The sequence below is a fragment of the Coregonus clupeaformis genome, chromosome 29 (assembly GCF_020615455.1).
Source record: "Coregonus clupeaformis isolate EN_2021a chromosome 29, ASM2061545v1, whole genome shotgun sequence".
Classification (NCBI taxonomy): Eukaryota; Metazoa; Chordata; class Actinopteri; order Salmoniformes; family Salmonidae; genus Coregonus; species Coregonus clupeaformis.
The window spans coordinates 54122591-54147924 of NC_059220.1; the positions used below are offsets into that span (position 1 = coordinate 54122591).

General features: G+C 44.4%; 3 protein-coding genes across 7 annotated transcripts in view; 1 reads left to right on the forward strand and 2 right to left on the reverse strand.

Annotated features, from left to right (window-relative positions):
- Positions 1-284: 284 nt before the first annotated feature.
- Positions 285-13797, forward strand: LOC121586206 (tumor necrosis factor receptor superfamily member 14). Of its 3 annotated transcripts, none has more exons than XM_041902727.2 (8): positions 285-789; positions 1258-1383; positions 4024-4170; positions 4622-4715; positions 4902-4975; positions 5224-5355; positions 9536-9673; positions 13397-13797. In XM_041902727.2, the coding sequence occupies exons 1-8, from the start codon at positions 708-710 to the stop codon at positions 13576-13578; spliced, it is 975 nt and encodes a 324-aa protein (XP_041758661.1). In that variant the 5' UTR covers positions 285-707; the 3' UTR covers positions 13579-13797. The 3 variants fall into 3 exon arrangements, with proteins under 3 accessions (XP_041758661.1, XP_041758664.1, XP_041758663.1); XM_041902730.2 differs by having other exon boundaries at positions 9536-9646; XM_041902729.2 differs by having other exon boundaries at positions 5242-5355.
- A 659-nt stretch (positions 13798-14456) lies between these two features.
- On the reverse strand, positions 14457-17633 carry LOC121586207 (retinol-binding protein 1). The gene is made up of 4 exons (XM_041902731.2): positions 17141-17633; positions 16426-16610; positions 15886-15987; positions 14457-14856 (listed from the first exon to the last, which is right to left on the reverse strand). Exons 1-4 carry the CDS (start codon positions 17214-17216, stop codon positions 14803-14805), a joined length of 417 nt encoding a protein of 138 aa, XP_041758665.1. The 5' UTR covers positions 17217-17633; the 3' UTR covers positions 14457-14802.
- A 647-nt stretch (positions 17634-18280) lies between these two features.
- LOC121586205 (tyrosine-protein phosphatase non-receptor type 6-like) overlaps positions 18281-25334 on the reverse strand; it is a 43692-nt gene continuing 36638 nt past the window's right edge. For all 3 annotated transcript variants that reach the window (XM_041902724.2, XM_041902725.2, XM_041902726.2), the window contains 6 exons: positions 25162-25293; positions 24454-24608; positions 21911-21978; positions 21590-21744; positions 21093-21157; positions 18281-18621 (listed from right to left, as the gene is read on the reverse strand). In XM_041902724.2, the coding sequence (XP_041758658.1) occupies positions 18519-18621; positions 21093-21157; positions 21590-21744; positions 21911-21978; positions 24454-24608; positions 25162-25293 (678 nt within the window). In that variant the 3' untranslated portion in view covers positions 18281-18518. The remainder of the gene's footprint in view (positions 18622-21092; positions 21158-21589; positions 21745-21910; positions 21979-24453; positions 24609-25161; positions 25294-25334) is intronic.

Consider the following 25334-nt stretch of genomic DNA (forward strand, 5'->3'; position numbering starts at 1 on the left):
GAGAGAGAGAGAGAGCGAGAGAGAGAGAGAGAGAGAGAGAGAAAGAGAGAGCGAGAGAGAGACAGACAGACAGACGGAGAGAGAAAGAGAGAGCGAGAGAGCAAGGGAGGAAGGAAGAGAGAGTCGGGGGTATATATTTCTGTCTTCATCTACTCATCTCATCGTCTAAACACATCTCTCAGCAGCTCCAGATCAGCAGCATTACAACACTATCAGTACAAAGGTTCAGTAAATAAATAAATGGAGAGAGAGTGACGGGAAGGGGTGGAGTGGTCAGGGGAAGTATCTTATTGTGTTGGTGTGTATTGTGTGCCATATCTGGACACACTGATCTGGAGACAGTGCCAAAAGCAGCCTCTAGAATCCACCTCTCTAAAGCTAGTTTACACAGTCCAGAACAGTGCACCTCGTGCCAGAGAGGGAGGGCAGGAAGGAAAGGGGGGGGAGAGAGAGAGAGAAGACAAAGAGTGAGTGATACTTCAGCAGAAGAAAGAAGTAAAATGCAGAAATAGTGATAGAGAGAGAGAGCGAGAGAGAGAGCTAGAGACTGAGAGGCGGAGTGTGAAAGGATATACATTAAACTGAGACCAATGGATCAACAACATTGATGGTGAAGAATAATATTTTACTTTAATAGTAACGATTTTACAGAGGAGAATTACTGAAAAACACAAACTTTATGATAGAGTCGACATTTTAGACTAGAGATGGCTAGATTGGAATGCAAAACTAAGGAATACCTTCATGATGCTTCTGGGGTGGAAAGGTGCTGTGAGCGTTGTCATAAAGGTGAGTGACTAATGGTGTGTTTCTGTTGTTCAGATGGCTGTTGGAGCAAGATGTCTGAAAGACCAGTGTTATACATGTGCCACATATACACATTATATTATGTGTATTAACTGTAAATTGCTTTGTCTGCAACATGACCATATTATCAAATGATGAACTGCAGTATAAAGGGAAAAACATCAGCCCCTTTATCTCCACAACACTACATGAACATAAGTGGAGGCTGCTGAGGGGAGGACGGCTCATAATAATGGCTGGAACGGTGCGAATGGAATGGAAACCATGTATTTAATACCATTCCACTCATTCTGCTCGAGCCATTACCACGAGCCCGTCCTCCCCAATTAAGATGCCACCAACCTCCTGTGATGAACACATTACTATGGACAGTATAATACTGTGGCCTATATATGGGTGTATGGATGATCACATTTCTCTGTCATTCTCTCATTCCTAACCCTACTCCAGGACAGTATGTTCGCACCGACTGTGGCAAGTCTACAAAAACAGAGTGTGAAACCTGTCAACATGAATACTACACTGCTGAATTAAACTCCTTGAAAAAATGTCTACCCTGTAGGGTCTGCCATTCCAGTAAGTTCCCCCCTCCTGTCCCTTCCTCCTACTTATTCTGACACTCATTGTTCTCCTGTCTGAGTAAAATCATCTTCTTATGAAAAATCCCAAAACTGTCACTTCTTTTTGATCTGACTCATTCTCTCTCTCTCTCTCTCTCTCTCTGTCTCTCTCTCAACTCAATTTCAATTTAAGGGCTTTATTGGCATGGGAAACGTATGTTAACATTGCCAAAGCAAGTGAAGTAGATAGTAAACAAAAGTGAAATAAACAATAAATATTAACAGTAAACATTACACTCAGAAGTTCCAAAAGAATAAAGACATTAAAAATGTCATATTATGTCTATATACAGTGTTGTAACAATGTGTAAATAGTTAAAGTACAAATGGGAAAATAAATCAACATAAATATGGGTTGTATTTACGATGGTGTTTGTTCTTCACTGGTTGCCCTTTTCTTGTGGCAACATGTCACAAATATTGCTGCTGTGATGGCACACTGTGGTATTTCACCAAGTAGATATGGGAGTTTATCAAAATTGGGTTTGTTTTCAAATTCTTTGTGGATCTGTGTAATCTGAGGGAAATACAGTGGGGGGGGAAGTATTTAGTCAGCCACCAATTGTGCAAGTTCTCCCACTTAAAAAGATGAGAGAGGCCTGTAATTTTCATCTTAGGTACACGTCAACTATGACAGAGAAATTGAGAAAAATAAATCCTGAAAATCACATTGTAGGATTTTTAATGAATTTATTTGCAAATTATGGTGGAAAATAAGTATTTGGTCACCTACAAACAAGCAAGATTTCTGGCTCTCACAGACCTGTAACTTCTTCTTTAAGAGGCTCCTCTGTCCTCCACTCGTTACCTGTATTAATGGCACCTGTTTGAACTTGTTATCAGTATAAAAGACACCTGTCCACAACCTCAAACAGTCAAACTCCACTATGGCCAAGACCAAAGAGCTGTCAAAGGACACCAGAAACAAAATTGTATACCTGCACCAGGCTGGGAAGACTGAATCTGCAATAGGTAAGCAGCTTGGTTTGAAGAAATCAACTGTGGGAGCAATTATTAGGGAAATGGAAGACATACAAGACCACTGATAATCTCCCTCGATCTGGGGCTCCACGCAAGATCTCACCCCGTGGGGTCAAAATGATCACAAGAACGGTGAGCAAAAATCCCAGAACCACACGGGGGGACCTAGTGAATTACCTGCAGAGAGCTGGGACCAAAGTAACAAAGCCTACCATCAGTAACACACTACGCCGCCAGGGACTCAAATCCTGCAGTGCCAGACGTGTCCCCCTGCTTAAGCCAGTACATGTCCAGGCCCATCTGAAGTTTGCTAGAGTGCATTTGGATGATCCAGAAGAGGATTGGGAGAATGTCATATGGTCAGATGAAACCAAAATAGAACTTTTTGGTAAAAACTCAACTCGTCGTGTTTGGAGGACAAAGTATGCTGAGTTGCATCCAAAGAACACCATACCTACTGTGAAGCATGGGGGTGGAAACATCATGCTTTGGGGCTGTTTTTCTGCAAAGGGACCAGGACGACTGATCCGTGTAAAGGAAAGAATGAATGGGGCCATGTATCGTGAGATTTTGAGTGAAAACCTCCTTCCATCAGCAAGGGCATTGAAGATGAAACGTGGCTGGGTCTTTCAGCATGACAATGATCCCAAACACACCGCCCGGGCAACGAAGGAGTGGCTTCGTAAGAAGCATTTCAAGGTCCTGGAGTGGCCTAGCCAGTCTCCAGATCTCAACCCCATAGAAAATCTTTGGAGGGAGTTGAAAGTCCGTGTTGCCCAGCGACAGCCCCAAAACATCACTGCTCTAGAGGAGATCTGCATGGAGGAATGGGCCAAAATACCAGCAACAGTGTGTGAAAACCTTGTGAAGACTTACAGAAAACGTTTGACCTGTGTCATTGCCAACAAAGGGTATATAACAAAGTATTGAGAAACTTTTTGTTATTGACCAAATACTTATTTTCCACCATAATTTGCAAATAAATTCATTAAAAATCCTACAATGTGATTTTCTGGATTTTTTTTCTCATTTTGTCTGTCATAGTTGACGTGTACCTATGATGAAAATTACAGGCCTCTCTCATCTTTTTAAGTGGGAGAACTTGCACAATTGGTGGCTGACTAAATACTTTTTTTCCCCACTGTATGTGTTTCTAATATGGTCATACATTTGGCAGGAAGTTAGGAAGTGCAGCTCAGTTTCCACCTCATTTCGTGGGCAGTGTGCACATAGCCTGTCTTCTCTTGAGAGCCAGGTCTTCCTACGGCGGCCTTTCTCAATAGTAAGGCTATGCTCACTGAGTCTGTACATAGTCAAAGCTTTCTCTCTCTCTCTCTCCGCCCTCCTCGCTCTCTCATGCTCCTTCTCTCTCTCTCTCTCTCTCTCTCTCTCTCTCTCTCTCTCTCTCTCTCTCTCTCTCCCCCCCGCCCCTGCTCTCTCTCTCTCGCTCCCCCCTGCCCCCTCCTCTCTTTCTCGCTCTCTATCCCCTCTCTCTTTTCACCTCACTTCATCATTTTTTGCCTTTCCCGCTCAATACCTCATCTCTCCCTCTACCGTCCTCTCTCCCACTCTTTCTCTCCCTTCTCTTCTCTCCATCTCTCTCTCCCTCTCTCAGGTAATAACCAGAGGGTATGGAGTGAGTGTGAAGCCAGTAGGGACAGGCAATGTGTGTGTGTGACTGGTTTCTACTGTACGGACGATGGATGTGAACACTGCCTACCCGTGACCCTGTGCCCTCTGGGGTCAGGGGTCGTGAATGAAGGTGAGAACTGCCTCCTCACCACAGGAGGTTGGTGGCACCTTAATTGTGGAGGACAGGCTTGTGATAATGGCTGTAGTGGAATAAGTGGAAAGGTATCCAATACATCAAACACATGGTTCGATGCCATCCTATTTGCTTCGTTCCAGACATTATTATGAGCCGTCCTCCCCTCAGCAGCCTCCTCACCTCTACACCCTGTTCTAATATGACACACCATTGCCTCTGATGAGCTGATCATGAGTTGGAGATACTAAGGCTGTCATTGAAAAGACACCTGACAAGAAATCAGAGACTGTAGTCTAATAAGATGCACTCAGGGTCAATGTTTAAACCACTGTGGGCCTTTGGCAGTACAAAACATCTTATTACTCTGTGCTTGTATATTCTGCCGGGTGTGTGTACTTTACTTTGAGCAGCTGACATGTCTGACATCTGTTCCTAAACCCCCCAGCCACCCCCCACAATGACACAGTCTGTGCCCCGTGCCTACCTGGGACCTACAACAACATCTCCGATGCCATCACACGCTGCCAAACACACACCAGGTCAGAACCCTTCACACAAAGTGGCTCTGATTTTTATCAAACGTCAACTCAGTAGGTGCATTTGTTTGACACAAAACGTTTGACATTTTTATAAAGTTGTGGGACAGTGGGGTTAACTGTGGGGTTAAACTCCTTTCTCTGTTTCACAATCACTTTCTTTCCTCTCTCTCTCGCTCTCTCTCTCAGGTGTGGGGACCTAGGGAGGGAGGTGAAAAGTGCTGGGACTGAGACGACCGATGCTGTGTGTGATGTCATATCTCGTAGGTCGAATAGCATCTCTTTTATTGCACAGTAGGTGGAAGTATATAGAAAACTAGATGGTATACATGGCATTTTACCAATATTTCTTCCACCTCCCCTCTTTCTCTCTCAGTAAAATTGAATTGATTGAATGATTTATTGACATAAGTAATGTACATCTAATAGTGTAAACAAGATTAAAGCACATTACATTCTCCCTCAGAAATGGTTCAGATAGAGCCTCATATATAGATTGGCTGTTTGTTAGGTTGTCCCTCTCTCTCAGGGTGTCCCTGGATACTGCCTACCAGTCTGTGGGCGGGACTAGTGGTGACCTCACTCCTCATCATAATCTTGATCTGCATATATTGGAGGGCCAAGCGTCAATCTTACATGCCAGGTGCGTATGTCATCACTGCCAACGCCACACTGAATAAGTGTGTGTTTGTGCACTCCTCATCATGGATTTAAAAAGATTGGATTGATGTAAGCATTAGCTAGAGGGAGTTCCCACCATATTCCTTCATATTACAGGGACTCTCTCTTTGTACTGTAGAAAAATGTGTAGGTATTTACTAAGACATTACAATGAAAAATTGTAATAACATTGAAAAATAGGGTTGTTGGTCAGGACCGATGTAGGCGTGGCAGGGTAGACCACTTGGGCAGGCTCAGGTGAGACCCCTTGAATGGGTACCTGGTAGGCCACCTCTTGGACAGGCGTAGGATGGTCCCTTGGACGAGTGCAGGTTGGCCCTTGGACAGGCGCGGCATGGTCCCTAGGTTGAGCGCTGGGTAGGCCGCCCCTTGACGGGCGCAGGTTGGCCCCTCGGACGGGCGCGGGGTCATGTTGAAAACCTGTGACATGGATTAGCCAAGTCCCAGGGCGTCAGGAAAGGTGGACACTCTTTACAGCACAGCAGGGTGTGGCTCCAAGGGGGAGCGGAAGGAGATGCCATGGCAACAGCGTCGCTGAGGCTCCATTTGGGAAGCGTTTGACAACTCCAAGGCAACTGCTAGCTGATGCTTTGTGTCCAGTGCAGTTGGGAGTTAGGCGAGAGTCTTGGCTGGTCCGCAATGGTGACATTACAGGTTCAGTAGATATATGGGTAGCCCGGGGGAAGGGGTGGTGTTGTGCTGCCGGAGCACTGGAGCATCGCTTCGCCATTTCCCACAATGGTGCTTGTTTATGTTGGTAGCCCAAAGAGGTGATGAATGGAGACAAAGTCATGCTGTTAGAGCCCTGTCCTGTTAATGGGTGACCAACCACTCCGCCACTCCCTACAGTGACCAACCACACAGTCCTTCAGGTGAGAAGGAAACTGGAAATCTGCTACGGTACACCTGGTAAACATCATCCAGCTTGAAGGACCATGAAAAATAGGCTAAGGAACCTAGATAGGTAATTTGTTGGATAGATGTCACCAGGAGTACTCGCCGATGACAGAGACAGTGCCAAAGTTCACATATTTATTGAGGACTTGTGGTTAGACATGGTAAAGTTGGATTTGTGTGGTTCTGCAACAAAGGAGAGACATCATGAGCAAGTTGCATAACATAAAAGGTGATAAGGATAAACCTATTAAACCAATACATCTGAAATAATGAAAATAAGGACAGGAAACAAACCTACTCTTAACTTGGACGCACACAACTGGAAAAAAACTGAGAAATGGCTTGACAGGCTTTAAATACAAACGAAGTGTGAATGCGCCTATCAGGGCAGTCCTGATAATTACTGACAGGTGTGTGATTGCATGAGTGAGTCAACAGGTGAAATCAACTTGCTTGAGCAAGTCTATCTCAGCTGTACGCTACTCCACTCTGAGGGCTTTTGTACATACATAGTTATAACCTATTAACAACTTGTTTGTTTCTTTGGGATTCTTTTTTTTTAAGCACCACCCCATTTGATAGTTAGGCCTACCAATTGTTAAGTAAATGCTATTTTTGTCTCTCTGTGTGATTCCCCAGCCAGCAGACTTCAGATCAGGTACAGTATATATTATTTGGTGACAGACGCAGAGGCAGTGAGAATTCTTAGTGTTTCTATTCTCTCCTACACAGTGACAATATGCATCACATTGTACAAATATTAGGTGTCAAGGTGCTAGACGTAATTTGGATTGAATGAAAGGAAACAAGGTCATTTCTTTTCACCGTCAGACGTAAGAACTCGCCACTTCCTCTAGAGATGAATCAGATCAAAGACAATATGAGTTAAAGTGAAACTTGACTGCATTGCTCATGTTTATGCTCGATCAGGAGATGAGTGCACAGCACATCAACCAATGTGAGTCCGAGTGCAGCTAAATGTCACAGGAGCATAAGAGGAGACCCTATAGACACCACTGCGATTGGCTTCTGGTTATAACATTTATGTTTCAGCCTAATATCTCAAACAAACAGATGTTTGTTGAGAGAATGACTGAGCATAAAATGGGGAGTTGAGAGAACATCGTAGGCACATATCCTCTTTTTGAAAAATGTCGTTTCAATGATATATATACAGTATTTAATTCAAATCAAGCTAAATACAGGTTCCACAGAATAAATAACCGCAGTTAGACTACCCTGTGAAGGTAGAAATAAAAAAAATACCTCCAGATTCCATGTACAGTGAGGGAAAAAAGTATTTGATCCCCTGCTGATTTTGTACGTTTGCCCACTGACAAAGAAATGATCAGTCTATAATTTTAATGGTAGGTTTATTTGAACAGTGAAAGACAGAATAACAACAAAAAAATCCAGAAAAACGCATGTAAAAAATGTTATAAATTGATTTGCATTTTAATGAGGGAAATAAGTATTTGACCCCTCTGCAAAACATGACTTAGTACTTGGTGGCAAAACCCTTGTTGGCAATCACAGAGGTCAGACGTTTCTTGTAGTTGGCCACCAGGTTTGCACACATCTCAGGAGGGATTTGGTCCCACTCCTCTTTGCAGATCTTCTCCAAGTCATTAAGGTTTCGAGGCTGACGTTTGGCAACTCAAACCTTCAGCTCCCTCCACAGATTTTCTATGGGATTAAGGTCTGGAGACTGGCTAGGCCACTCCAGGACCTTAATGTGCTTCTTCTTGAGCCACTCCTTTGTTGCCTTGGCCGTGTGTTTTGGGTCATTGTCATGCTGGAATACCCATCCACGACCCATTTTCAATGCCCTGACTGATGGAAGGAGGTTCTCACCCAAGATTTGACGGAACATGGCCCCGTCCATCGTCCCTTTGTTGCGGTGAAGTTGTCCTGTCCCCTTAGCAGAAAAACACCCCCAAAGCATAATGTTTCCACCTCCATGTTTGACGGTGGGGATGGTGTTCTTGGGGTCATAGGCAGCATTCCTCCTCCTCCAAACACGGCGAGTTGAGTTGATGCCAAAGAGCTCCATTTTGGTCTCATCTGACCACAACACTTTCACCCAGTTCTCCTCTGAATCATTCAGATGTTCATTGGCAAACTTCAGACGGGCATGTATATGTGCTTTCTTGAGCAGGGGGACCTTGCAGGCGCTGCAGGATTTCAGTCCTTCACGGCGTAGTGTGTTACCAATTGTTTTCTTGGTGACTATGGTCCCAGCTGCCTTGAGATCATTGACAAGATCCTCCCGTGTAGTTCTGGGCTGATTCCTCACCGTTCTCATGATCATTGCAACTCCACGAGGTGAGATCTTGCATGGAGCCCCAGGCCGAGGGAGAATGACAGTTATTTTGTGTTTCTTCCATTTGCGAATAATCGCACCAACTGTTGTCACCTTCTCACCAAGCTGCTTGGCGATGGTCTTGTAGCCCATTCCAGCCTTGTGTAGGTCTACAATCTTGTCCCTGACATCCTTGGAGAGCTCTTTGGTCTTGGCCATGGTGGAGAGTTTGGAATCTGATTGATTGATTGCTTCTGTGGAGAGGTGTCTTTTATAAAGGTAACAAACTGAGATTAGGAGCACTCCCTTTAAGAGTGTGCTCCTAATCTCAGCTCGTTACCTGTATAAAAGACACCTGAGAGCCAGAAATCTTTCTGATTGAGAGGGGGTCAAATACTTATTTCCCTCATTAAAATGCAAATCAATTTATAAAAAATTTTACATGCGTTTTTCTGGATTTTTTTTAGTTATTCTGTCTCTCACTGTTCAAATAAACCTACCATTAAAATTATAGACTGATCATTTCTTTGTCAGTGGGCAAACGTACAAAATCAGCAGGGGATCAAATACTTTTTTCCCTCACGGTAGATCTACTCATCATCAGTTATGAAACTATAGTAGGCATGAAGCAAGCTCCTATTATAGCTTCTTGAGTGTGAGAGACAAAACCACATCCTGTTTTATGTTGAGCTTGACACGGTTATTGGAAAACCACATGACACATGTATCACAGCCAGTTAACTCATAGCAAGAAAGCTTTGGGTAAAGTACAGTGGCGTCACTGGCTGAAACATTTCGTGACTGTCCTTTATATCAATGCTTCATCAGTAGCGGTTGGACTTACCCACAATAACAGTAAGTCAGATAAGATGCAACAAATACATGAATGTTGATAGTGCTACTCAGTGATCTCATGTCTGTCTGTCTGCCTGTCTGTCTGTAGCCAACTCCAGTGGTCCTGGTATTCCTGTAGAGCCTGCAACTCCTTCCTTCGCTTCAGCTGAGCTCAAGTTCCCCACAGAGTGCAACAGCCATTGGAGCCTGGACCAGAAAGGTACTGAGCCACTCTTCATCAACACAGGTGAAAGTCCATCAGTGGTAGTTGGAATAGTTCACCACAATTACAAATGTACCTCCTCTAATGCCACCGGTCAACCACCGGTCAAAAGTTTTAGAACACCTACTCATTCAAGGGTTTTACTTTATTTGTAGTATTTTCTACATTGTAGAATAACAGTGAAGACATCAAAACTATGAAATAACACATATGGAATCATGTAGTAACCAAAAAAGTGTTAAACATATCAAAACATATTTTATATTTGAGATTCTTCAAATAGCCACCCTTTGCCTTGATGACAGCTTTGCACACTCTTGGCATTCTCTCAACCAGCTTCACCTGGAATGCTTTTCCAACAGTCTTGAAGGAGTTCCCACATATGCTTAGCACTTGTTGGCTGCTTTTCCTTCACTCTGCGGTCCGACTCATCCCAAACCATCTCAATTTGGTTGAGGTCGGGGGATTGTGGAGGCCAGGTCATCTGATGGAGCACTCCATCAGTCTCCTTCTTGGTACAATAGCCCTTACACAGCCTGGAGGTGTGTTGGGTCATTGTCCTGTTGAAAAACAAATGATAGTCCCACTAAGCCCAAACCAGATGGGATGGCGTATCGCTGCAGAATGCTGTGGTAGCCATGCTGGTTAAGTGTGCCTTGAATTCTAAATCAATCACAGACAGTGTCACCAGCAAAGCACCCCCAAACCATAACACCTCCTCCTCCATGCTTTATGGTGGGAAATACACATGCGAAAATCATCCGTTCACCCACACCGCGTCTCACAAAGACACGGCGGTTGGAACAAAAATTCTCCAATTTGGACTCCAGACCAAAGGACAAATTTCCACCATTGCTCGTGTTTCTTGGCCCAAGCAAGTCTCTTATTATTATTGGTGTCCTTTAGTAGTGGTTTCTTTGCAGCAATTCGACCATGAAGGCCTGATTCAAAGTCTCCTCTGAACAGTTGATGTTGAGATGTGTCTGTTACTTGAACTCTGTGAAGCATTTATTTGGGCTGCAATTTCTGAGGCTGGTAACTCTAATGAACTTATCCTCTGCAGCAGAGTTAACTCTGGGTCTTCCATTCCTGTGGCGGTCCTCATGAGAGCCAGTTTCATCAGAGCGCTTGATGGTTTTTGCGACTGCACTTGAAGAAACGTCCAAAGTTCTTGAAATGTTCCGTATTGACTGACCTTCATGTCTTAAAGTAATGATGGACTGTAATTTCTCTTTGCTTATTTGAGCTGTTCTTGCCATAATATGGACTTGGTCTTTTACCAAATAGGGCTATCTTCTGTATACCCCCCCCCTACCTTGTCACAATACAACTGATTGGTTCAAACGCATTAAGAAGGAAAGAAATTCCACAAATTAACTTTTAAGAAGGCACAGCTGTTAATTTAAATGCATTCCAGGTGACTACCTCATGAAGCTGGTTGAGAGAATGCCAAGAGTGTGCAAAGCTGTCATCAAGACAAAGGGTGGCTATTTGAAGAATCTCTTTTATGAAATATATTTTGATTTGTTGAACACTTTTTTGGTTACTACATGACTCCATATGTGTTATTTCATAGTTTTGATATCTTCACTATTATTCTACAATGTAGAAAATAGTAAAAATAAAGAAAAACCCTTGAATGAGTAGGTGTTCTAAAACCTTTGACCGGTAGTGTATACCGCATAGAAAGGAGGTATTCAGTGGACCCAGAGAGTAAGTTGGGTTTGTTTACTGAGCTACAGGTTAGCATTAGCATCGTAGAGTACAGAACAATATGAGTGATCGGACCCTGGTTAGCATGGTTTCAGGGCTCGATTCAATCCGTATCGCCAAAGTTCAGCGCTATATGATTGAAACTTAAAGGCCATGTTCCCCTTCGTTCACAGTGACTGCATTCACGGTAAACACTGTATACAGTGGGGAAAAAAAATTAGTAGCTACCACTGTGCAAGATCTCACCCCGTGGGTCAAAATGATCACAAGAACGGTGAGCAAAAAATCCCAGAACCACACAGGGGGACCTAGTGAATGACCTGCAGAGAGCTGGGACCAAAGTAACAAAGCCAACCATCAGTAACACACTACGCCGCCAGGGGACTCAAATCCTGCAGTGCGAGACGTGTCCCCCTGCTTAAGCCAGTACATGTCCAGGCCCGTCTGAAGTGCATTTGGATGATCCAGAAGAGGATTGGGAGAATGTCATATGGTCAGATGAAACCAAAATATAACTTTTTGGTAAAAACTCAACTCGTCATGTTTGGAGGACAAAGAATGCTGAGTTGCATCCAAAGAACACCATACCTACTGTGAAGCATGGGGTTGGAAACATCATGCTTTGGGGCTGTTTTTTCTGCAAAGGGACCAGGACGACTGATCCGTGTAAAGGAAAGAATGAATGGGGCCATGTATCGTGAGATTTTGAGTGAAACCCTCCTTCCATCAGCAAGGGCATTGAAGATGAAACGTGGCTGGGTCTTTCAGCATGACAATGATCCCAAACACACCGCCGGGCAACGAAGGAGTGGCTTCGTAAGAAGCATTTCAAGGTCCTGGAGTGGCCTAGCCAGTCTCCAGATCTCAACCCCATAGAAAATCTTTGGAGGGAGGTGAAAGTCTGTGTTGCCCAGCGACAGCCCCAAAACATCACTGCTCTAGAGGAGATCTGCATGGAGGAATGGGCCAAAATACCAGCAACAGTGTGTGAAAACCTTGTGAAGACTTACAGAAAACGTTTGACCTGTGTCATTGCCAACAAAGGGTTTATAACAAAGTATTGAGAAACTTTTGTTATTGACCAAATACTTATTTTCCACCATCATATGCCAATAAATTCATTAAAAATCCTACAATGTGATTTTCTGGATTTTTTTTCCTCATTTTGTCTGTCATAGTTGACGTGTACCTATGATGAAAATTACAGGCCCCTCTGTGTATGTCAGCTCAATCGGAAATGACCTTTAAATTTCAAGCACGCTATAGAGCTGAACTTCGGCAATATGGATTGAATCGAGTGCAAGGTATCCACAAGATGAGGTACGTTTGAAACTTTAAATCATCTCCTGACAAATCTCATCACCAAAAACACATACTTTCCATGTGGAGTAGCTATATGTTATAAACCTGTTCATTCGGCTATATTAAACCATATCCATCATTCACCTCCCGAGTGGCGCAGTGGTCTAAGGCACTGCATCGCAGTGCTAGTTGTGCCACTAGAGATCCTGGTTCGAAGCCAGGCTCTGTCTTAGCCGGCCGCGACCGGGAGACCCATGGGGCGGCGCACAATTGGCCCAGCGTTGTCCAGGGTAGGGGAGGGAATGTCCGGCAGGGATGTAGCTCAGTTGGTAGAGCATGGCGTTTGCAACGCCAGGGTTGTGGGTTCGATTCCCACGGGTATGTATGAAAATAATGTATGCACTAACTGTAAATTGCTCTGGATAAGAGATTACTAAAATGTAAATGTAGTTCTGCAGCTTCCCAATTATCGATAATGTGATGGCTCTCATTTAGAATGGATCAGATGTAATCTAAACTGAGGCTGCCAATATAATCGACCATCAGGATGAGTTATTTCTCCATTTGCAAGCGCCTAAAATGAAATCATTAAAATACAGATGTATTGATACCTTGAGATGGGGCTTGTGTAGGCTTCATGAAGGATAAATACAGTACTTCTGTTTTCTTATTACGTGACGTTGGAGGAGGGTTATTGTTGTGTGCTCATAATATTTCCATTGTGCATCCCAGCTGTTATTCAGGTTAACGGCTGTACGTCAGACTGTGAAGTTGAGTCCAATAGCGCCACCATAACAATGACAGCGTCAGAGCGATTCAGCCAATCGGATCACAGTAATGGAATGAGAGGAAATTACATTAGACCCTCCCGCTACCTATCAGAGCCACAGGAAGATGAGTGGCCAGGGACATAATTCTGATTTTCAACAAAATCTTTTTTTGTATTACTTTTTACAACGAACAAGACCTACATGGAAGTTCTTGGATACAATACCTTTTTTGAAAGTCACTTATCTCTGCAATGTAAATATACTGAACTATAAACATTCTATTAACATTATTTGATTCTTAGGTCATTGAAAAAACTGTTGGGGAGGTTTTAAATAAAGTGTAACCACTGAGGTCAAATGTCATCATAGCTTCTCTATTTTAAGTTTTTCCAAGGAACTTTCAAAGCCCCGGGCGGCTGCACTTTCCCTAACGAAGACGTGTTGTCGTCTGTAGCATGAATTGAACATCACTGTGGTGGAAAACAGATTGATGAAGTAGATGTATATAGATAGATACAGCGTAGCTAGATAGATAAGATATTCATTTTAACATCATCACAGCATCTGTTCAATGTTGTTTTAACCACAGCATTGGAAATTCTATCAAAACAGTTGAAGATTTAGCAAAGTCCAGAATCTGGCAACACGAGTGGACACTGATTAATTAAGTGTTTGTCGCCCCCTGTAGGATAGGAGTAGCAGCGGCTACCATACTTCAAACTGCTTTACCCTGCCTTCTAGTGATATCATGTAGCATTTACAGCTAAATGCAGGCCAACTGAAATCAGTTGTGGGTAAAAGTTGCAGGCTGCATTCACACAGGCAGCCCAATTCTGATATTTTTTTCAACTAATTGGACTTTTGACCAATCATATCAGATCTTTCCACATCAGATCTTTTTCGGTGCTGATCTGATTGTTCAAAAGACCAATTAGTTTTAAAAAAGATCAGAATTGGGCTGCCTGTGTAAACACATCCCTTTAGGCACAGACCAAGGGTAAGCAATCAATTCCTAACCAATCGGAGGTAAAAGGTGGTATATTTGAACACAGAACAGCCACATACATCACAAAAGGGAACATTCAATGGCATTGTGAACTATCGTAGTGGGGAAACACATTGGGAATGTTTACACAGTTCACCCTGCACTGTACCATGACAACATTCAAAATAGACCATTGACAATCTTTCCCACAGTGAAATAGCACACTAATTAAATAATATCTTCAATTTTGTCCATTAAGTAATGGTTTTAAAACAATGATGATCATATTAAAAAAACTATGGCACTTATATACCAAGTCCTAGACTGTTTTCTAATGAGAATCATGAACGTTGAGTTGATGAACAAGATCCTTCCCAGTGGTTTCAGTCGGCCTTCTTGAAGAGTTGCCTGGCGACTACATCTCCAACTCTCATCTCCTAAAGAGGGCGAAAAAAGGACGGGTTGAGAAGAGGGTGGAGAAAGTGAGAGGAGTTTGGGTGGGTGAGTGAGTGTGGGAGTGTGTGTGTGAGAGTGAGTGCGTGTGTGGGGAAAGATAATCCATGGACTCAGTCATAAAATAAATGCTGTGCTCTTTTCTCTCCGGACTCCGTAATCCTATCTCCCCAACCCCCACCCCTCCTTTTTCACCATCTCATCTCCATCCCCCTACCTCCACCCCCCACACATGTACTTCCCTGCTCTCAATCCCACTCCCCCCCCGCGACCTCCCTCCCCCTCTTCTTGTGTTACTCACCAAATCCACCCTTTACTGCCTGATCCCCAGTGGCATTTATTTCCAAACTTCTCTTTCGGATTTGAACAAAATATCAATGAGGTATTGTTTTCTATTAGAAGCATTTGGGAGCTGTTTAATAAAACAATGCTTATTGTTTGAAATTGTATTCAGCATTTACATGTAATCACAAGCAAAGACAGATTGCCCAAATAAAGTCCATTTCAAGCGCAGGCTAAAACAGATACTGTGATTCTCTTCTCAATCCCTTCACTATGAGAGTCTTGTTGAAGTCTGTATTTAGCTCATTAAAATGGTAACAAACAATAACCTTTCCTTATTCTTCCTGTTCCTGCCCATTCCTTCACTCTGAAGACTCTTAACAGTGTTTTCCTCCGTTTCTTTCTCCTCCTTCTTCGGGCCCCACACATTTCTTTCCCATGTACAGGCAACAAATAAGGAGGATTGAGGGCCATACACCCCCTCTTTTTTAGAAGGATCTCATTTGTTCTCACACAAACACACGCACGGACACGTGCACCCATACAACTTCCATGACCAAATCTGATTTGCATATCCCCCACTTTCGAAATGGTATATCAATTCCAGCATCTCCTTTCCTCCCAAATCTTTCCTGCTCTCCTCCCTTTCTCTGGCCTTGAGTTCAGCTCTATTCCTATTCCCTCCCAGTCTTTATCCCTGTCTGTTAATCCATCCCTCCCTCCATTCTCACCAGGTGTAGCTTGTCTCCCTCCAGCCAGTGTGTCCATCCTCTTCCCTCTTTTTCTCCTCTCTGAACACACACCAGCTTATCACCCTCCCAGTCCACTGTGGTCTAAAAACAGAGAAAAACAGGATTAACACACACTGTGGTCTGCAAAAAACATCAAAGCGCACACAACCACACACAATCAGTGCCTTGTACCACTCTCAGTTTGGCCAGGTCTGAAAACAAGCAACAGGGGGTGTTTATGACAGAAAAACAACAGGAGGTACTCTCTCACAGACGGGCCAAAATAGCCACACACACAGCTGGCAAAAAGTATATTTTCACCCAAATAAAGCAAAGTAGTATGACAAGTACACCTATATGAAGCCAATTAGAGAGAATTTGTACACGTCTGAACAAGCCATTAAACAGACAAACATAATGGGGAAGACACCACCAGCTAACAAAAATACATTTAGCCACTGTCTCTACAAACAGCACATGATGAAGAACACACAGAGATCACCCACCCACCCATACATGTATAACTGTAAACACACACACCTGACAGACTCGTCCATCCACAGGTCCCAGGTCCTCAGTGAAGACCTGACCCAGTTTGAAATCCATATCAAAGTTCTTAAAGGTGGTGAGTGTGCGGATCTTCATACTGCCTGTGGCCGGGTCGTGGACTATCTGTTTACTGGGCTTCAACATACACACTATCTTCCGCAGGGCAAAATTAATATCTAATGGAGAGAGAGAGCGAGAGAGAATTAATCAACCAAACATAACACCTTGCCATTCTAGTAATGAGGTAGTGTATCTGGGGCAACATCTCTGACCTACAGCTGTGTCTGTCCTTTTACATCTCCTGTTAATGTCTCCAGATATCACACAGAGACACACATGCAGACACACACACACACCCCTGTCTGTGTCCAGGGTCATTTACAGGCTAAGGCGCCATGATGATCTATCACACTTGGCTCTGGGAATGGGGATGGCAAGCCTTTGGATGAGTCACTACCCCTAAAATGAATCTCAAAGCAGTAGGCAGAGGAAAACAAATATTTTAAAGTTCAGTAAAATAGAATGAATGAATCGTGTTAAATTAAAATGAAAGGAGGCAAGTTGCCGAGGTACAGTAAGCTCTTAACACGTGTCATATTACATGTATAAAAAAAAACTACACGTATTGGACACTTTTTAACAATGACGCATTTGTAGCTAGTATATGTGGTAACAGACAAAGACATTACGATTCCTATAATCTTACCCAGAGCTGCGAGGTAGTTTTCGAAGTTATCTTGAGACACCATGTGAAAGGTTCCTGTGTAATTTGGTTTAGACATCTTTAAGCCTTTAGTTTTGCAGAGGAACCCAACAAAGAAAACTGTAACCTACAGTATTGCCTCTTCTCTACAGATATTATCTTTCTTTGTTATTTTCACTGCTTTCACCACTACCGCATTGTTTGATATTAATAAGACGTATGCAACATGTGAGCTAACCCCCTGTCTGCTAGTGTCATTCAGAAGACGCAAAACTAACACGCGATAATGGAACGATTGAGCTGCTGGAATGTTTTTAACAGAACCACGGCAGTATCCACAATGACTGTCCCCTCCGCTCTCTTTACTCCTTCAATTCCCGGCTATCGATTCCCTGATGCAAACGTTGCACAACCCTTTTAAGTTCCCTATTCGCCCCCTGTCCTCTCCCACGGAAAGCGTAAATTATGTTAACTCCTCCCTACGGAGTGGGAACTGGATAGGTCTGTGGCCTTTCCGCGTTAATTAAACTGCATTTTTCTCTCTGGATAGGTCTGTGGCTCTCTCTCTCTCTCTCTCTCTCTCTCTCTCTCTCTCTCTCTCTCTCTCTCTCTCTCTCTCTCTCTCTCTCTCTCTTCAACTCAAATGTGCTTTATTGGCATTGGAAACATATGTTTACATTGCCAAAACATGTGAAAAAAATAAACAAAAGTGAAATAAGCAATCAGAAATTAACAGTAAACCTTACACACACAAACGTTTTCAAAGTTTCTCTCTCTAGCTCCTTCATTATCGCTGGAGGTTGGAGAACAAATTTGTTCTGTACCACATGCGGAGAAGAGGGAGAGGGAGGCGGGGGCAAAGTTCATAAATCTCACTCAATGTTTTCCTCTCGCTTAGGGCAGTCACTGGGGGTCGTCGGCGACTCTGGGGAGGCCAGTGATGTTGCCAATGTTATTCTATAAACATAATAGCTCATTATAGAGATATATCTTATCTAAAACTTTAATTGGAATGACAGAGTGACAGTGTGTCCCCGCTGTGCTAGATCCCGTGGTCATGGCATTTTATTATATTCATTGTAGAATATTCAGTAGGCTTTGCACCAATGGATACAATAAAATCGTGATGAAGAAAGAAATGAATGCATATTACTCTGAGCCTTTATTCTCAGCAAAAATTTCAATCCATTACCATTTGCATGGGTGCAGGGGGCCCAGGGCCCAAATCTAGTAGTACTTTGCTTTATAATCTTAGTTCTATCACAGGCATCAACTTTATCGCTTGATATAAAAAAACACTCTTTAAATCTTTAAAAATAAAAAGTTCATATCAAATTCTATATTAAATGATCAGGACACAGCTCTCTCATCCTCTCTTCCTTTATCTTTTTCTCACTGAGCCACTCTTCTTCTCCTCTGATTTCTGCTTCTTCACGTCTTTCCTTCCTTTGGCTTGGTTTTCATACAATTCCTGTTCCTTGTTTCTAAAAGAGAGACAATACAAGCGAGAGGACATAATGTTAGAAACCCGCAGGTTCAAATAGCTGAGAGATAATAATGTAGGCTTCTTTGTGTGTAAGGGAAGGAGCACTCTTTGGATCTTCAGTTAGTAGCAGCCCACCAAACAGTACCCTGACAGGTTAACAACACAAGGATAGTGCACAAACTTAATATTAAAACAGGTATTGCCTAGCTTAGGAAATAAACACTCAGAAGTAGCGACAGTGACACGTTTCCCTTCATACTGTACATAGCCAGCTCAGAGCTCTCCAGTGAACTATGGATTGTGAGCTTACCCACAAGTTTGAGTAGCTGTAGCCTTGGCCAGGCGGGCACCAGAGGCCCGCGGGGACCACAGTATACTGTGCAGGAATTAGATAAATGGATGAACCAATCAACAGCTTTCCTAACTTCATCAACAGCTTTCCTAACCAATCAACAGCTTTCCTAACACAACTCAGGGCGCTGAGCCACCTGTGTCAGGCCAGTGCCAGATTCACACTGTGGTGTATTATCCTGTACTAGAGACAGGGGTTACACTGTGGTGTATTATACTGTACTAGAGACAGGGGTTACACTGTGGTGTATTATACTGTACTAGAGACAGGGGTTACACTGTGGTGTATTATCCTGTACTAGAGACAGGGGTTACACTGTGGTGTATTATACTGTACTAGAGACAGGGTTTCCACTGGGGTGTATTATCCTGTACTAGAGACAGGGGTTACACTGGGGTGTATTATCCTGTACTAGAAACAGGGGTTACACTGGGGTGTATTATCCTGTACTAGAAACAGGGGTTACACTGTGGTGTATTATCCTGTACTAGAGACAGGGGTTACACTGTGGTGTATTATACTGTACTAGTAACGCCAAGGTAGTGGGTTCGATCCCCGGGACCACCCATACACAAAAATGTATGCACGCATGACTGTAAGTCGCTTTGGATAAAAGCGTCTGCTAAATGGCATATTTTTTTATTTATTTTAGAGACAGGGGTTACACTGTGGTGTATTATACTGTACTAGAGACAGAGGTTACACTGTGGTGTATTATACTGTACTAGAGATAGGGGTTACACTGTGGTGTATTATACTGTACTAGAGATAGGGGTTACACTGTGGTGTATTATACTGTACTAGAGATAGGGGTTACACTGTGGTGTATTATACTGTACTAGAGACAGGGGTTACACTGCGGTGTATTATACTGTACTAGAGACAGGGGTTACACTGTGGTGTATTATAATGTACTAGAGACAGGGGTTACACTGTGGTGTATTATCCTGTACTAGAGACAGGGGTTACACTGTGGTGTATTATCCTGTACTAGAGACAGGGAGTACACTGCAGTGTATTATCCTGTACTAGAGACAGCGGTTACACTGCGGTGTATTGTAGCTCAGCTGGTAGAGCACGGCGCTTGTAACGCCAAGGTAGTGGGTTCGATCCCCGGGACCACCCATACACAAAAAAAAATGTAGCACGCATGACTGTAAGTCGCTTTGGATAAAAGTGTCTGCTAAATGGCATATTAATTAATAATTAATTAATACAGTACTAGAGACAGGGGTTACACTGCGGTGTATTATCCTGTACTAGAGACAGGGGTTACACTGTGGTGTATTATCCTGTACTAGAGACAGAGGTTACACTGCGGTGTATTATCCTGTACTAGAGACAGGGGTTACACTGCAGTGTATTATCCTGTACTAGAGACAGGGGTTACACTGTTATCCTGTACTAGAGACAGGGGTTACACTGTGGTGTATTATACTGTACTAGAGACAGGGGTTACACTGTGGTGTATTATACTGTACTAGAGACAGGGGTTACACTGTGGTGTATTATCCTGTACTAGAGACAGGGGTTACACTGTGGTGTATTATACTGTACTAGAGATAGGGGTTACACTGTGGTGTATTATACTGTACTAGAGATAGGGGTTACACTGTGGTGTATTATACTGTACTAGAGATGGGGGTTACACTGTGGTGTATTATACTGTACTAGAGATAGGGGTTGGATTATACATGACGTGGGTGCCTCGGGGGCTCTTTCATTACTAGGGCCCAGAGACTTTCCTGACCAGGAAGAACTCTGATCCCTATAGCCAGCCGTATAACCAGGGTGATCCCTATAACCTGATTATACAGTCCAAAGTGTTTCCTGATCAAGAAGAACCCGTGTCCCTACATTCTCATATCAGTATCGCCTCCAAAGGTTACACAAATGTGCCCAATCAGCTAAATTGGACAACAGAAAGATGGAGAAACACCGGGGACGACGATGATAAACAATGGTCCCATTTTCAATATGGCTTATAGGAACTAAGTGTGTGGCGTGCGCCAGATAACTTTCACCCAATGTGGCATTGGAGTGTGGTTTTGAGGAGAGATGGGAATATGTACGGGACTCCAATGGCATGTGCACAGACACACACTGTACAAACTCACTTGGAGACCTTGCGGCTGGCAGGCTTGTGTTTGAACTGCAAATTCCCATACTCTGTCTCAGCTCCCTACAAAAGGGAGAACAGGAAAGCGAGTGTTAGACATGATGGGTGGTATAGGGTAAGTCAATGTGCAGAGTTAAGTCATAGTCTTCTTAACAATTTCCCAGAACATTAGCAATTTCCGTTAACAATTTCAACCTCTCTCTGTCAATGTTCATCTTTTACAATGCAGTCTCTGATAAGATATCTGTCTGGAGGACAAAAGAACATGCACAACAACAGTGATAAGTATGTATTGACACAGATCCTGCTGTGTTAGCTGATATCTGAGTCTCTCTCTGCTGTCTTGTTGGTGTTATTTTAGATATATATATACAGTAGCCAGGGCACTTGGGAGAGGAGAACAATATATGTTTGATTTCATATTACCCATATTCCTCTCTTCCTTCTATTGCTACCTCCCCCCCTCTCCCTTCCTCCTTCCTCCGTCTCCCTGACCTTGTTGTAGGCCATCATGGAGACCTTGGAGGCCTCTATGTACTGAGAGACGGCCAGGTAGATGAACTTGTACTGGGCTTCAGTCTGCACCATGCCTGACCGCTGGTCTCGCACCATCTGGATGCTCTTCTGGATGTCTATGTCACAGTCCTGACCTATGGACAACAAGGAAGTTAAAATCACAATCAGTAAAAACGTTGTAATTCTACAATATTGACAGGCATTACAAGGATCATGGGACGAAGGAACCATAATAAGAGACAGTATAATATCATGAAGATCTGAAGAAATTCGGGAACTTTGGTAATGAAAGAGACTCACCTTTAGTGTTGATGGTCTCGATGATCATGTCGATCACCACAATGGTGCCAGTTCGGCCTATTCCAGCACTACACAGAAACACAACACAAACAGGGTGGTTGTATGGAAAACTGTCAGTACAGTATGATGTGATTGGACTCAATGCAATTCACTGAAATGAATGAACTGTATTGAAACAGAATTTCTAGAGCAGTATTGATAATCTACGCAGTTCTGTGATCGGAGATGTAAAGTGATCATGGACAAATGGAGAGGGATTTGTCAAGTTGTCACACTAACAGATGTCTCAGCCAGGGGATGACCACTTTACACACACATGTGACTGTGACAGTTTGGTTACATTACAAAAACCAGTGTATTCAATAAGAACTTTGTCCCTATTGAAGTCTGTCAGTGTAAAGAAGCAAAGGAAATAGCTTTTGTCATTAAACTGTACTGCAACAGCCATGTAAACACTGTGTACTCTAGTATACTGTACTTATGACTGGGTACTGTACATAACAAATAGTAACGGGACCAACTACGTCCAAGAGTACAAGTACTCTCCCTATTCTTGATGTCACAAGGGGAAAATTCCTATAGAATAAACTGTCAGTTGACATAAAACGCTGAGAACGGCAACTAATCTTAACAACTAATCATGAGAACGGCAACTAATCTTAACAACTGTCACGCCCTGGCTCTGGGGACTCTAGTATGTTGAGCCAGGGTGTGAGTTTTCATGTGTGTTGGTTCTAGTTGTTGTATATCTATGTTGGCCAGGGTGGCTCCCAATCAGAGACGGCTGTAGCTCGTTGTCTCTGATTGGGAGTCATACTTAGGTAGCCGTTAGGCATTCATTCATTGTGGTTTCTTGTTCCGTGTTGGTTTGTGTATGTAACCAGGGACGTCACGTTTTCGTTTTTGTTCGTGTGATCATTATCTAAATAAATATGTTCGCATTCAACGCTGCGCCTTGGTCCTCCTCTCTTAACGACGATCGTGACAGAAGAAACCACCAAGACTGGACCAAGCAGCGTGTCCAGGAGCCATCGCCAGGGAGATCTCTAGCAGATCTCCTTCGCCTCCTCGACTGGGTCAAGCCGGGTGAGGAAGAGAAGGGCTTGACATGGAAGCAGAAGGGCGAAAGGCTGGCGAGGGACATGGAGACCTGGTCCACGGGTAGGAGAGACGCCCAGAAATTTTTTAGGGGGGGCTAACGCCGTGGACGACGGGCCAGCAGGAGACCGCGGCAGAGCGGCCCAGCGGGTTGGCAGAGGAGGCCGCCAGGTTACGGGGGCCACTGGTCGAAGAGGGGATGGAAGGTGTAGAGGCACGGCGAGAGGTACTGGGGTGTGTTACCAGTCCGGTCCGGCCCATTCCAGATCCCTGCGTAGGACCAGTGGTGTGTGTCCCCAGTACGGTCCGGCCTGTTCCTGCTCCCCGCACCAGGCCAATGGTGCGCGTCGTCAGCCCGGCTCGGCCCGTTCCTGCTCCCCGCACCAAGTCAGTGGTGCGCTTCGTCAGCCCGGCTCGGCCCGTTCCTGCTCCCCGCACCAAGTCAGTGGTGCGCTTCGTCAGCCCGGCTCGGCCCGTTCCTGCTCCCCCACACCAAGTCAGTGGTGCGCCCGTCAGCCCGGCTCGGCCCGTTCCTGCTCCCCGCACCAAGTCAGTGGTGCGCTTCGTCAGCCCGGCTCGGCCCGTTCCTGCTCCCCGCACCAAGTCAGTGGTGCGTTTCGTCAGCCCGGTTCGGCCCGCTCCTGCTCCCCGCACCAAGTCAGGGGTGCGTTTCGTCAGCCCGGCTCGGGCCGTTCCTGCTCCCCACACCAAGCCAGTGGTGTGCGTCGTCAGTCCGGCACAGCCCGTGCCTGTTCCACTGGTGCCTGGTTCAGCACGGGTCAGCTGCTTCACGCCGGAGCTAGAGCAATCCGCTCCACCAGTGTGCAGTCCAGCTCCGGTCAGCAGGGCCAGACCGGACCAGGGGTACCTTGGGGGGTTAGAGAGCGAGTGGGGATCATGCCCGAGCCGGATCCGCCGCCAAGGCGGAGTGCCCACCCGGTCCCTCCCCTGTGGTATTTGGTTGGCGCGGTCGGAGTCCGCGCCTTTAGGGGGGTACTGTCACGCCCTGGCTCTGGGGACTCTAGTATGTTGAGCCAGGGTGTGAGTTTTCATGTGTGTTGGTTCTAGTTGTTGTATATCTATGTTGGCCAGGGTGGCTCCCAATCAGAGACGGCTGTAGCTCGTTGTCTCTGATTGGGAGTCATACTTAGGTAGCCGTTAGGCATTCATTCATTGTGGTTTCTTGTTCCGTGTTGGTTTGTGTATGTAACCAGGGACGTCACGTTTTCGTTTTTGTTCGTGTGATCATTATCTAAATAAATATGTTCGCATTCAACGCTGCGCCTTGGTCCTCCTCTCTTAACGACGATCGTGACAACAACTAATCTTAATCCTGAAAAAAAACAATCTGACTGTATTCTAGACTACAGAGAATGGATAGAACTGACACTTATCTTCCTGAATACAGCTGGAATATAGCAAGAAGGATGATAGATAGAATATACCTGCAGTGGATGATCATAGGCCCGGCGTCGGGGAACTCTTCCTGTTTTGCGTTGACCTGAGTGAGGAAGCTGAGCACCCCTCCTGGCTCCTCGGGAACTCCATGGTCAGGCCAGCTCAGGTACTGGTAGTGCCAGATAGTACGGACCGAGTCCGACTGGGACAGACGAGGAGGAGAGGAAGAGAGAGGAAAGAGACAAAGAGGAGAGACATGAGTAATACTGTAAACTCAGCTAATCTGTGACTGCAGTGATGACCGAGATAACAGTGATGACAGTGATGATAACGGTAACAGTGATGACAGAGGTAACAGGGATGACAGAGACAACAGTGATGATAACGGTAACAGTGATGACAGAGGTAACAGGGACGACAGAGACGACAGTGATGATAACGGTAACAGTGATGCAGTGGTGACAATGGTAACAGTGGTGACAGTGATGATAAGGGTAACAGTGATACGCTGATGGTGATGATAGCGATAACAGTGTTAACAGTGAAACAGTATTAGAGATGACAGAGATAACATTGTTAACAGTTATGACAGTGATGGTAGTGATGAATAGTGTTGACAGAGGTAACAGTGTTAACAGCGATGACAGAGATGACAGAGGTAACAGTGATGACAGAGTTAACAGTGATGACAGTAGTGACAGTGATGACAGAGGTAAGAGTTGTGATGATGGGTGGAGCCAGCCGGTGGTACCTACCTGGTCCAGAGGGGAGATCTCCATTATCCTGATCTTGTAGTCAGTGGCATCTCTCTCAGACACATTGGTGACCACATACGGCCCCACGTCTTTGAAGTCCTGCATTTCTGGCCAGTATGGCACACATTTATTCTGCATCGAAAAACATGGAGAAATGGTTTGAGGAAAATTAG

Coding starts and splice junctions, on each gene's coding strand:
- LOC121586206 (XM_041902727.2), top strand. CDS start 708: ATGGCTAGATTGGAATGCAAAACTAAGGAATACCTTCATGATGCTTCT. Junction 4,976..5,223: donor TGTGTGTGATGTCATATCTC/GTAGGTCGAATA, acceptor GCTGTTTGTTAG/GTTGTCCCTCTCTCTCAGGG. Junction 5,356..9,535: donor GCGTCAATCTTACATGCCAG/GTGCGTATGTCA, acceptor GTCTGTCTGTAG/CCAACTCCAGTGGTCCTGGT.
- LOC121586207 (XM_041902731.2), bottom strand. CDS start 17,216: ATGTCTAAACCAAATTACACAGGAACCTTTCACATGGTGTCTCAAGAT. Junction 16,611..17,140: donor AAACTACCTCGCAGCTCTGG/GTAAGATTATAG, acceptor TCTCTCCATTAG/ATATTAATTTTGCCCTGCGG. Junction 14,857..15,885: donor AGGGAGACAAGCTACACCTG/GTGAGAATGGAG, acceptor CGCCCTCTTTAG/GAGATGAGAGTTGGAGATGT.